General features: G+C 39.9%; 1 protein-coding gene across 2 annotated transcripts; it reads right to left on the bottom strand.

Moving 5' to 3' along the window:
- Positions 1-320: 320 nt before the first annotated feature.
- On the bottom strand, positions 321-13615 carry LOC308096706 (complement receptor type 2-like). 2 transcript variants are annotated; one of them, XM_080444123.1, is made up of 12 exons: positions 13457-13615; positions 12633-12839; positions 7681-7917; positions 7168-7359; positions 6240-6410; positions 4878-5198; positions 4346-4549; positions 2981-3077; positions 2509-2585; positions 1650-1826; positions 903-1085; positions 321-644 (listed from the first exon to the last, which is right to left on the bottom strand). In XM_080444123.1, exons 1-12 carry the CDS (start codon positions 13509-13511, stop codon positions 625-627), a joined length of 1941 nt encoding a protein of 646 aa, XP_080300249.1. In that variant the 5' UTR covers positions 13512-13615; the 3' UTR covers positions 321-624. The 2 variants fall into 2 exon arrangements, with proteins under 2 accessions (XP_080300249.1, XP_080300250.1); XM_080444124.1 differs by lacking the exon at positions 6240-6410.
- Between the last annotated feature and the right edge of the window lie 465 nt (positions 13616-14080).

The raw sequence follows: 14080 nt of genomic DNA, 5'->3' as shown, positions 1-14080 counted from the left end.
GTGAGCGAGAGAGAGAGAAATTCAGATGGATGGACTAGATATGATGCAGTACAGGACAGAGACCAGCAGAGGTCTCTACTAGCAGTCTCAGTGATTTAATAGTGTGAATATAGACAGTAATGCATTGCCAGGTAAACTCATGATGGGAGAGATGGCTGTATGGAGGGAGTTAAACAGGTTCACACTCAACGTTGTACAGTTATAGGTGACTGTCGCACCTGTCACTGTCATGTTGTTGTCATGTTCCCCTAACAACTTGTGCTATACCACTTAAAAACTGTGAACATGGGTTAAAAAAAAATATATACTGTACTTCAGAAGTCTTTTCAATCATCCTTTAATTCGTTGATACATGTTTTACCTCATTTCAGTTTAGTGAATGAATACGTTTAAGCTTCTTGTTTCACAATGTAGCTTATTTTTAGTGCTTCTCATTTTACAATGAGCTTCTTTTACGTGCATTACAAAAGATAGAAAAAATATTTATGCAACACTGTTAAAAAAGTTATTATTTTACACAGCATTGATGTGAAAGTCTTACTGTGAAATAACATTTGAAATGTCCCCAGTTGAACATATCAAATATCTGCATTATTATGGATTTTTGGGAGGGTTTGAGTTGTTTCAGTAACGGTTGCGCCCCCCTGAAAAACAAAAACAAAATGTGTCAAAAATAAAACATCAAGAAATGAGATAAAATGTTAAGCTGTTGTAATAAAGCTAGGGATGAAAGCTTGAATCCCCCAGCATCCATATTCTGGAGGAGGGGGGGACATTTATTTTACAATAAATTAAAATCGCCACGATATAATTACTGTGAGCTTTTATTTGTATCGAAATTAACTCTGACTGCCAATGACGAGATTTCTCGTCATATTTTGCTATGGCAATGTTTTACTTACTTCTACACGTGGGAAGTTTAGGGCTCCATTGTCCATCGATGCCACAGGAAACGGTGACGGAGCCCACCAACACGTAGCCCCTGTCACAGCGAAATGACACGGCGTCTCTGTGCTTGTAGGGGGCTCTCAACGCCCCCGTCCTGGAGGAGTTGGGCACGTTGGAGAGGACAGGACAGGATATGTCTGTGAGGAGAGATTCAACAAGCATTCCTCAGTGTCATTGTGGTCCCAACACGTCAAATGGTATGACCTTGGGAAAATGTTAACGTTAATTCATCATACTGTATAAGTATAGGGCTGTCACGGTTAGGAAATGTTTTTCTTGACGATTAAATGTCGCTCAATTTTTTTTTGGGTGATTAACGCTTGCTGTCATTGAACATTATGAATAAAAAATATATTTCTGTTAGGCTTCGTAAACAGGTGCACAGGGCAGATAATTATGACAAATAACTCAACATAAAAAACCTGAATAGTGGAAATCGCAGATCTACAAGCTCAAAACACGTCATGGTTTTGAGCTTGTAGATCATATTTTCAAAAATCTTTTTTGGAAATGGCAGAAGATTTTTCAACATGGAAATGATGACGATTATGCAAAAAAAAAGAGAGAGAAGCTATTATCTCAAATAATAGTGATTATGCAATTATGTAATAATTGTGACAGGCACATGCATGCGTCCATGATAATGCCTGGTTAAATGGGATTTGACATGAAATCCATGCCAACATCATGTGGTACCGTACCTTTGCATGTGGGAGGCGGGTCGCTCCAGGTCCCGTCCTTGGTGCACCAGAGCTGCTTGTTCCCGCTGAGCGTCCCCTTACGGCAGCGGTAGCTCACCACACTGCGGTACGTGTGCGCCTCGAACGCTCCCGACATCACCGCGTCCATCACCGCCGGCGGGTCTGGGCAGTGCACCACTGGAGGACACCAAAAGATTACTATATAGTTTAGCATTTTTCATGAATTTATTTGTAGTTTTTTTAACTGGTGAACTGGTGGTGAACTATCCCTTTAAGAGATCCCTTTATCTATAGGGTATTAGTGAACATGGACAGGAAACAGGGAGAGAGAGAGAGAGAGAGAGAGAGACACATGCAGTAAAGATCGTCAGGAACGGGACTCGAACCAGCGATTCACTGTCAGGCTACACTACAGCCTACTGTAGGTGCCCGGAACGCAAGGCCAGCCGTCAAGGCCATTTGTAGTTTGAAACTAATGATGAACTAAACTAGCAAACAAAGTCAAAACGGTGTCAGTTTTTTGTTTATTGTAATGACTCAAAAAACATTTACAAAACATGCACAGTATTTACTGTAAAGTTAAAACTGGCACAGCTAAATATGGAAGATACATTTAATATCCTCCTGAGATCCTAGGACGAAGGACATGTTCTATGATTTTAGTTTGTTAGTTTTGTAACTACAATACAGTTTTCTGTTATTTTCTTTTTAGATTATATCATTTTTATGTCTAACTTTTCTTCTTAAAATTCTATTTGATTATTTTGTTAGTATTTATACTAACTACTATAGTATACACACATTGACAGTAGTTTGTGCATGAGCAGAAGGTAGCTCAACATGCTTTTAGATCACTGACCTTCACAGACCGGAACCCGGCCGTCCCAGACTCCAGAACTCATGCAGCGCCTCGTTTTCTGGCCGACCATGTCATACCTGACAACAACAAAGTACAAATGAATGTTACACTAGTTACTGATAAACCCATTAAGACCGGGAATGCATTTGTGTCATTTAACATTTCTTTGGCTATTCAAAAATAGCAGATCTACAAGCTCATAGCGCGGCCGGCACTGAGGGCCATGAGCTTGTAGATCTGCTATTTTTGGAAAATCATGATTGTTTTTGCAAATCTTTGAATATACATTATTATATTTTTTTAAAGCGAACATTTGCAACACAAATCTTTGCTTCTGGGGGTTGTCCCTGGGTCCGTGGAACGGTAGTATAGTATACTATAGTGTGTAATGTCCTTACCCTTCATTGCACAGTATAATGTACAGTATCAATGTACAGTATCATGTTCTTATCATAGTATATAATGTTTTTACCCTTCATCACAGACACCTGTAGCAGAGTCTCCAAACTCTGATCCGGTGTACATAAACTGACCGTTGGAGATTTCCCCAGCAGAGCCACATGACTTCCCTGTGGAAGGGAAAGAATATCCTTCATTACACTGGTATGAAATAGCCTCAATACACTGGTATGAAATAGCCTTCAATACACTGGTATGAAATATCCTTCATTACACTGGTATGAAATAGCCTCAATACACTGGTATGAAATAGCCTTCAATACACTGGCATGAAATATCCTTCATTACACTGGTATGAAATAGCCTTCAATACACTGGTATGAAATAGCCTTCAATACACTGGTATGAAATATCCTTCAATACACTGGTATGAAATAGCCTTCATTACACTGGTATGAAATAGCCTTCAATACACTGGCATGAAATATCCTTCATTACACTGGCATGAAATATCCTTCAATATACTGGTATGAAATATCCTTTGATACACTGGTATGAAATAGCCTTTAATACACTGGCATGAAATATCCTTCATTACACTAGTATGAAATAGCCTTCAATACACTGGCATGAAATATCCTTCATTACACTGGCATGAAATATCCTTCGATATACTGGTATGAAATAGCCTTCAATACACTGGTATGAAATAGCCTTCAATACACTGGTATGAAATAGCCTTCAATACACTGGTATGAAATAGCCTTTAATACACTGGCATGAAATATCCTTCATTACACTAGTATGAAATAGCCTTCAATACACTGGTATGAAATAGCCTTCATTACACTGGTATGAAATATCCTTCAGAAGAATCAGAATCAGGTTTATTGTCACATCACAGGTTTACAAGGTAAAAAAGTGGGTGAAATTCGTTTTTGTACATCGTTCCCATCGCAACGTTAATTTCCATAGAAAGAAGAGGGGGGGGGGGGGGGGGGGGGGAGAAGAAGAGGGGTGGGGGGCAAGTGGGAAGGAGATCAAAACAAGAGAACAACAGAAGGCCAGACAAGTTATCTACATATTTACAAAGTACCTGAGATAATAAAAAACTAAGGTGCCTGAGCATAGCAGCAATGTATGTATACTGTGCATGATATACTTATACTGTGCATGATATACTTATGGACGTTAGGTGCTTAGAGAAAAAAAGAGCACAATAAAAAAAATACACTGGTATGAAATAGCCTTCAATACACTGGTATGAAATAGCCTTCAATACGCTGGTATGAAATAGCCTTCAATACACTGGTATGAAATAGCCTTCGATACACTGGTATGACATGACAATACCAAAATGGCACACTATGAAAAGATGCTGCATGGTAAAATCTTATACCCAAACACAGTAGTAAGTACAGTAAATAGCTATACTTACGTTCACATGTCAGTGTGATTCTGGTCCATTTTCCCTGGACACAGTGGCGGTAGCTGCTGCCCCCTGATGGTACATATCCCAACTCACACACGTAGCGCACTCTGGAGCCAGCAGGAAATGCAGTGGACTTCTGGGTAATGTAGTCATCGTGAAGGAGGATGTTGGGTTGGTTGTCAAGCCGCGGTGCATCACACTCACCTATAGCTAGAAATGATTAAGGACATCACCAGCACTTACTGTCTGTTGTAAACTCATGTAATGGTAGAGTAACAATAAGGGATGGACTTCTGCTATTTAAATACTATATCAAAGCATCACAGCAATATCAGTTTCTTCTTTCATAAGAAAGGCATTTAAAGGTGCAGTTTCATTTTGGATATCCAGCCAAATCTCTTCTGCAGATCTACAAACTCACAACGTGTCGCAAAAGCTCAAGTTGTGAGCTTGTAAATCGGGCGATTTTTGCCTACTGCTTGCCCCAGAATAGGGACACTAGGGTTCAAGTATTAAAGATGCAGCATCAAAGACACACCTGGTGGTTTGGGTGTAACAGACGGCGTGGGTTTAACAGTCGGTTTTACAGACGGTTTAACAGACGTTGTGGGTTGAACAGCCGGTTTAACAGACGTTGTGGGTTGAACAGTCGGTTTAACAGACAGCAGACACTTCGGAAGCCGAGGCTGCCACTGGCCTGCAGTACCACATGTGACCTGCGGGGGTCCGTCCAGCTGGAAGCTCTGTTTGCAGGTGAAGGTCAGGGTCTCTCCCACCCTGTATGAAGCCTCTGCCCTGCCAGTGGACACACCGTTGTCCACAGCAGGCCTGGAGCACGTCTTCTCCACCGGTTTAGCATCTGACAATGGAAACATCAACAGAACAAACATTATACACACACTATAGGCCTAGAGGACAAAGTAGATGACGCGTTAAGAAAAACTACATGCTTTTATTCATGTAAATATGGCCAGTAAACGCATGTTGGTACAGTATACACCGCTGGCATACATATGCACATGAACGTGACTCCAGTACACACTCAAGAAGTGTTAAGTGGTAAATGATACGGCCCAGAAGGATCAAACTAATGTTTGTTGATCTTCCACATGGGGGGGGGGGGTAAAAAGGGAGGGGGTTTGGAGGACAGTTTTCCACCATTTTGATTTAGTCTGTCTAAAAAATAATAAAATAATAAATAAATAAATAAAGTGACATTGAGCGGCACTCCTCTCTGAAAGTTGAACTACTTTCTGCTTGAAACGCTCAGGGCGCTCTGCCAAAACAAAAACTCTTGACGTCAAGAACGCAGGCGATGGCATCTCAAAAAAGCGCTTTCTGTGGACACACCCTTAAACTTAAGGCCTTCACAGGGATCCCACAGAGTGTGCATGCTTCTGGAAACACTGGAGGCAATGTTTTTATGTTTTTAACTGATCTGGGCATTATGGAGTGAACTCAGGCTATCTCTGTGTTGCTATTGTCTGTTATGTATATCCGCTTTTATATGGACCTATCGTGTCTGAAAAAATTAAATCACCTTTATCTTAAAGGCTTGATTCATAGAAAATAGCCGACCCACAAACTCATAACATGTAGGTTGGGATATATTCATCAGCATGCAAGAAATTAGCCGATCTACAAGCTCACAACGCGTCACATTGCGACGCGTTGTGAGCTTGTAGAGCTACTATTTTCAAACATTTTAGTAATTTAACTTTTGGTACTTTTAAGTACATTTTGATACCAATACTTTTGTAATTTTACTCAAGTAAATTTTTAATTCCGGACTTTTACTTGCAACAGAGTACTTCTGCATTGCAGTATTGAAACTTTTACTTAAGTAAAACATTTGAGTACTTTTTCCACCACTGTGCAGTATAGACCAATCTCTCCCTACCTGGCTGGCATTGAGGAATGTTGCTCCACTTCTGAGACTCTAAACATGTCACTGTGCCGGCCCCCTGGAGGTGATGCCCAGCATGGCATGTCACGGTGACTTCAGAATTCACCCTCTTGTATCCGTTGGAAAGCTTTCCATTTGGTACATTTAATTCGGGACACTTGAGCCCTACAAAAGAAAAGTTATAAAAGACTTATTGCAAGACGAATTTGAAGCGTACTTTTTTTTTAACATTGTACAATCCTTCATGCTCTACGGCTTTACTGTCTGAAGAAATCAAAGTAACTACATTGGTCACCTGACTGATACCAGATGGTGAACATAAAAGCTTACAACTGCCTCAGACATGAAACAACACAATGTCCCTTCTCATTCTAAAACGTAGCATGCAGGAATTTCTTCTTTTCATTTGAGAAAGTGAAGTAAAATGCTGCCATCACACATTAGCTACTTTAGAAATACACATTATATTTTCACACCCAATACAAGAGAAAGATATACTGTGTGCATATAGCTTCTTCAAATAACTCCCATAATAGTCATTTACAAGATGTGCAGTAAAGGCTAGATTTTGACAGATTCAACTAATTAAAGCATGAATCTGCATGTTGTGTATGTGTACTGCAGAATTCCACATACTGTAAGTAAAACATAATGTAACATCGTCTAGGGCTGGGCAATTAACAATTTGTTGCACAATGAATGATGCAAAAATAGCTGATCTACATCGTGATGCGTTGTGAAATTGTAGATCAGCCATTTTCACCATTAATGAAAATCAATGATTTTATTTAAATCAATGTTCTTCTATATATTAGATCAATTATAAATAATCATTGGAGGCAAAAGTTGTGAAATAATGGTAGTGGTGAAATAATGGTGATATAGATTTTTGAAGTCATATCGCCCGGCACTGTACACTTACAAATGCACTTGGGAAGAGATGGAGACCATTTTCCATCCGGTCCACAGGTAACCGTGTTGGATCCATTCAGCGTACGACCGTCCGTACAGCCAGAGAAGGACAGCGAGTCTCCAGGCCTGTAAACAACATCTGATCCATGGATCTTTGTGATCTTTGTGAACTGGTTTGGTCCTTTACATGTAACGTCTTCGACTAAGAACAAAGGGGAGGGGGGGGAAAGCAGTGAATTTTTTGCCACATGCATTTTCAGAGCATGTTTATTTTAATAATCAAACAATCGATTAGATTGTTAGATCAACTGAATTAATATATACTTTAATCTCCGGTATTAGAATGAAAACAATTTTTTCCCAAGTTTTACAGGAAAACAAAATGCCATGAAATTGTTTCTACATTCATCTTGTTTTGGCAATTATTTGGGGGCCCACTTGCATAAACATCCTCAAGGGGCCACACTACTGGTTGAGAATCACTGACTTATAGTAGCCTAACCCAGAACCTATAAACACTGACCTGGAACCTTGGCCTCGTCGCCACTAGGGGGCACTGGCAGACACTGTGGCAGCGGAGGCGTCCATGTGCCATCAGCACCACAGGTGGCGCTGTGGGCTACGGTCTGAATGAATCCTGGGCTGCAAGTGAAGGTGACCGAGTCCCCCTCTCTGTACCCTGAAGACCCTGAAGACCCTGCTCTGCTCGGAACACCGTTGGACACCACAGGCTCAGAGCAGAGCTTCACTGCACCAACCTCTGTTATGGAAACACAAGGAGCACAATGTTAGTAGTTGAATGTTATACTGATATTATTCAAATAAAAACTGATTAGTTATGTTTGGGGCCTATGGATGGAAACGAGCTTCTAGCTAAATCTGGCATTTTAACGTCACGTTTCTACAGTATGTATAGAATGTTCATTGAGGTGCATTGTCTTATTAAAGGCATACTAGGTAACGTTTTCAACAAAACTAAAGTTAAATTGTATATCTTTTGTGAGTGGCAAAAGTTTCACAACACCCACTCCATGAATTTCACCCCCGGAAGCCTTTTATTTATATATTTTCTATTGAACATGGACTGGGGGGACTTTCCCGGGGAAATGACGTCATCTGGCCGGAAAACGGAGGTGGAAATGCACTGGTTTCCTGTTTGGCCAGGAACTACCGCAACGGTTTCCTGTTTGGCCAGGAACTCCGCGCTAATAACAAAAAGGAACCTCACGCTGATTTTAAGAGAATTTAGGATTAGAAGATCGAAAAAGAACAGAAAAAGAAAGCACAGCTCATGGTAACTAATGCTCCACTGTTTAAGAGAAACGATCCGTAGATAGTATAAAACAATTAAAAGATCGCTTTTTGAAACGCTTCCGGCTTCCGGTGAAAACGAATGGAATTCTGGGTAATCGAGGACTATGGAAATTGTATGCAGTGACGGTAGTGACCAGCAGAGGTTGCTAAAAATCGTTAGTTGTGAATTTGCATTGTACAACTTTAAGTAAACGCAGATGTGTTTTGAGCGTGTAGATCTATAAGATCTGTGTTCAACCCCCCCCCCCCCCCCCCCCCCCCCCACACACACACACACACACACACACACACACACACTCTCCTAAAGTCTTATACTTAGTTGACAACCCCTGTGTCTTGCACCGAAAAGACTGTAGCAGATCTACAAGCTCACAACACATCTGCATTTACTTAACCCATTACAACCGAGAAAGCTGTCCCTGTCATTTTAGGTTTTTGCGTTGGCAATTAGTACATCTGCTATTAAAAATAGTAGATGTACAAGCTCACAGTTCTGCCATTTGTAATGGGTCTTAATGGGTTGAGTGCAGATCTACAAGCTCACAACGCGTCGCAACGCATTGTGAGCTTGTAGATCTGCTATTTTCAAAAGATTAGTCTACCTTTTACACATTTGAAAACGTGTGCAATGGGACAGTCTGCATAATGAGTACTTTAAGTACATTTTGAAACCAATACTTTTGTTCTTTTACTCAAGTAAATTTTGAAGTCTGCACTATTTTTTGTATTTCTACATTGCAAGCATCGATACTTTTACTTAAGTAACAAATGTGAGTAGTTTTTCCACCACTGTGGAAGAGTAGGGAGACCACCTCCAACCACTGCACATGTATATGGAATACTGTCAAAGTGTATTAACATACTCTGTACGATACAGATTGCTTACTGTCAAAACGTTAGCGGTTATCTTTTAAAATAAAACAGTATTGCATCGTGGCTATACGAGCTGTGCGACCTCCTTTTAAACAATACAGATTGCTTAAATCAGAATGCAGCTTGACGCGGTGCATCGTTCAGCTGCATTACATCATAAACATTTCCACTCAAAGAAAAACATTCACACCCAGTTCTACCATGTTTGTCTTTGTTTACTTGGAATCACTGCCAGTCTTGTGTAATGAGACTAGTAGTACAACCCACTGCCTACTGCACCACCATGCACTCATACATATCTATCTACACCCTAACCCTGTGATACACCCTAACCCTGTGGTCAGGCACTGTCTGTACTCGCCTTTCACACTCAATGACAGACCTCAGTCCTCGGCTAAATAGCACTCTGTCTGCTGTTTCATGTGTTGCAGTCAGATGATTCCTGGTGTCGTCTAGTGGGTTAATGACAGTGGTGGAAAGTAACTAAGTACATTTACTCAAGTACTGTACTTAAGTACAATTTTGAGGAATTTTCACTTTACTGGAGTATTTCCGATTGTCTATACTTTTACTCCATCTCAGAGGCAAATAGAGGCGTTCAGAGGCGATTATTTGAACACTTTAGTTACTAGTTACTCTTAATAAATAGTTATATTATAAAACAGACATTAACCACTTTAGCCCTATTCAAAACATAGGCTATTTGAAAATAGCCGATCTACACACTTGCTGTGAGCTTGTAGATCTGCTATTCTCAAACATTTTAGTACTTAAGTATATTTTGATGCCATTACTTTTGTACTTTTACCCAAGTAACATTTTGTGCACAGGCCTTTTCAGAATATTTTGATATTGTGGTATTGCTACTTTTACTTGAGTAAAATATCTGAGCACTTCTCCCACCACTGGTTAATGACATGGACAGAGGCGTATCAAATAACAGGCTGCTCAGCCTTCAAGAGTCACAATATCCTGATTTAAATGACTCATAATAAATAGGATTAAAAAAATGACTCATCCTTCAAGAGGCACAATACATTAACCACTTATATACTTTGTAAATAGCCGATCTACACGCTCACACGTGTTGTGAGCTTGTAGATCTGTTATTTTCGACCCCACGTTGACTTCTCTAAACAAAAGTAAACATAAAAGAGTGGGAAACCATTATCAGTCAAGATGAAAATAGGGTGAGATGAAGTCAAACCATTTATTTATTTCACAATGCGCTGCAAAACAACCACAAGACATCATCATCAAGCCCACTAAAGTCAACAGGTTTGCCACAGGGATCTCAGACGCTTCTGGCAAAAACTACCCATCTTCATAATTATTCCCCTTAAGCACTTAAGCCCAATTAAAACAAATATATAAGAAAAACACATGGGCACTATATAAGTGAGCTCAGTCAGGAAAAAAAACTTGGATCCAGAGTGGGCACATGACTCACAAGTACATCAGTGAACTGGGCACTAATACAAAGTGGGCGTTAATAGTGCCCACATACGCCATGAGTTTAGGTCTACTGTATAATATAAGAATTGTAATGATTTTTTTATTTATTTATTTTCCCCCATGAAGTGCCATGTTTTCATTTTCTTGATAGTCAGTGTAGGCTACCATATTAACATCAAGTTACATTTTGAAACATCAAAAGAAATGATTTCCAACAGATTTTGATTGTCCATATATGTAACAACCTTATTTGTTTTTCTTCTTCTGAAATATTGTCTTTCACAGGACATTGTAACATAACCCACCTATCTCCCAGACTCCCTCCCAGTCAGAGTTCAGTTTGAATAAATGTAGAATTATGTGCAGGATGTCATTTTTATAGGAGACTTAATTTAATACAAAAAAAAATTAAAGTACTTGATTTGACACCAAAAGTACTCTCACACTTATGCCAGTGATCACCCTCCCCTGTGGCAATGTTGGCACCCGTGCCTATAAAGGTTGAACCGTGCCTACCCCTGGTATAAAGGGACAAAACGTTTGACATTTATGTTACTATATCTGGTTCGTAATGTCTGACCAGTAGACTACTGGTATTATGTAGCCTAAATATGAGCAGACCAGAAACACCTGTTTTTGATCATTTCTAAGTAGGTTTTCCAAAATATTACGTAAAACACTGTGCAGTGTGCACCGTGCACGTCATCATCCAAACACACATCCAGTCTAAATTTAACCCAATCTACTACCACTGTCGTTGTCATCCTCAGGGTTGCCATGTCCGCTTATTATAAGCGACTTTGGGCTTGTTTTTCTGTAAAGTCGCTTGTAAATGTTGGTATGCGGGTTGCGGTTTTTAGGCTGGTTTCTAGTTGCTTATTTGGGCTTGTTTCCTAATGTTGTTTAAACCAGTGGTTCTCGAACATTTTCATGTCAAGGACCTTCAAAATTAATATGCATTTGTCCACGGACGGACCCCCATGTGAAAAAATGTTGTGCCACCAAGGACCCCATACAAGATTTGTGTTAGAATGTTTAATTTTTTTTCCAAATGTACCTTTTAATAGCAGATCTATAGGCTCGCGTTGTGAGCTTGTAGGTCTGCCATTTTCAAATAGCCATAGCCTAGTCGCTTCTTTTGGGCTTGTTTTCATAGGCCTGGTTGCCTATTTCTCTCGCTGAATCTGGCAACACTGCTCATACCAAACAAACACGATATAGCGCGGTATGCGTCTGTCGCTGGCCGAAAAGAACGGTCTGTTGGCTTGTAGAATGTACCTGGGTAGGCTGGGTAGGCTGTGGTATTTACGATTTTCGGCAAGCGGCACCGTTGTAGGCTCTACTGCTATTGCGCGCGGAGCAGCCTATTTAGGTTCAACAGACTACTCTGACCACTTGTCAACATAACGTTTTTTTCACTTTCACCACAGAACTTTATACTAGTAATAGGCCACCGTTTCCCAAACACTGGGTCGGGACCCATTTGTGGGTCCACAATTTTTATTTATTTTTTTATTTATTATTATTTTTAAAAAAAAATGCAAAAATGTTTCATGAATTAAAAACAAATTCAATGATTTTTCAAAAATAATGGCATGAATAAATAAAAAATCTAAGAAATTACATAAAGTAGAACAAATGATCAAGAAGTAGTGAAAATTGCAGATCTACTAGCTCACAATGCATCCGCTGTGGGCTTGTAGATCTGCTATTTTCACTAGCTTGGGTCTCCCATGGGGAAAAGTCAAAAATTATCTTTAGGGTCTCGATCTCTAAAACGTTTAGGAACCAGTGGTGACTAGGCTATAGGCCTACTGACAAAATCTCACTTACTTTCACACGTTAGTGACGCAGGTGTCCATTTTCCAGCCTTTGTACAAGCAGAAACAAAGTGTCCTCCAGTGCTAGTGAATCCCTCCTTGCATTCATAAAATACTTTCTCTGCAGGAGCGTATTTGTTTCTTATGGAGCCGGGGCTTATTATCTTGGTGTTCTTGTAGAAGATCTGTGGAGGTCCACAGGACTTTGAAGGCATCTGAGCTGTGGATGGAAAGATGCAGGGATTATAACATGATGTCATATCATGACAGTCATGGATGAACTTCAACCTGGTGTTTGCACTGTCTCTATTTTTAACGCTACATCTATAGAAACTTTCAAATATAAAGTTCTTACCCCATGGCCACGGATGTTACAATTATGTACGGGCCCTCATAAGTACCCGCATATTCCGTATTGTTCAATAAAAAGCATTTTAATCCGATTGGTGGCCAATTTCTCATATAAATTATAACATATCAGAGTGCAATACACCTCCCAACCGATAGGGTCGCGCAGTTGAAAGCGTACGGAGAAAATAGCCACCGATCGGATTAAAATGCTTTTCATTGAACAATACGGAGGAAACGGGTACTTCTGAGGGCCCGTATATAATTGTAACATCCGTGGCCATGAGGTCAGTACTTTATATTTGAAATCCAAACGTTTATGTAGATGTACGGACCACAAAGGGAGAAAGTGCAAACACCAGGTTAAAGTTCGTCCATGACTGTCATGACAGACGTCATGAGATCCATGGCTATGTCTATCAGATAAAACGGGAAAATATAGCTATAGAGTAAGCGACATTTGCAAAATGCTGGATCGTTTCCACTTACCCAAAGAATGCATCGTAAACGAGAGAAAAACGAAGATCCATCGAATGTCCAACATGTTGTTCTGTTATCAAGCTGTTTGTGCGTAAAGAAGAGACTGTTTATCCAGTCTCTGACTGTTGTGACAGCTGCAGGGTGCTGGACTTTAATACAGGAGGAGGAGGTGGGATCAACTGGATTTACGCACCAGATTTCAATTCACACAGATTAGAATATGATGACTAATCTCTACACACATCAGTGACAGTGATTTTTTTTTAAACCAATGGGTTTCCATGATGCGCTGACAGATACCAGTGGTGGAAAGTAACTATAAGTACATGTACTCAGTTACTGTAGGGCCTACTTGAGTAAAATGTTGAGGCATTTTTACTTTACTTGAGTATTTCCAATTCAATACTTTTAGCTAATTCTACTCCACTATACATCTCGGATGCAAATATTCTACTTTCACTACACTACAATTATTTGAAAACTTTAGTTACTAGTTACTTTGTAGATTTTGATTATTACAAAACATACATTAACCACTTCAGCCCTATAAACTTTTCGGCCATTTGAAAATAGCCGGTCTACAAGCTCACAATGCTTCGCGATGCGACACATTGTGAGCTTGTAGATCTGCTA

The sequence above is a fragment of the Gymnoscopelus braueri genome (assembly GCF_963280865.1).
Source record: "Gymnoscopelus braueri genome assembly, chromosome: 12".
NCBI classification, from domain to species: Eukaryota; Metazoa; Chordata; class Actinopteri; order Myctophiformes; family Myctophidae; genus Gymnoscopelus; species Gymnoscopelus braueri.
This window is presented reverse-complemented; position numbering and strand designations above follow the sequence as displayed.

Bases quoted from the DNA above. Each gene is read 5' to 3' on its own strand.
- LOC308096706 (XM_080444123.1), bottom strand. From the start codon at position 13,511: ATGTTGGACATTCGATGGATCTTCGTTTTTCTCTCGTTTACGATGCAT. The intron at 12,840-13,456 runs GTAAGTGGAAAC...TTCCATCCACAG, and splicing joins GTTTACGATGCATTCTTTGG to CTCAGATGCCTTCAAAGTCC. The intron at 645-902 runs GTAAGTAAAACA...TTTGTTTTTCAG, and splicing joins TAAACTTCCCACGTGTAGAA to GGGGGCGCAACCGTTACTGA.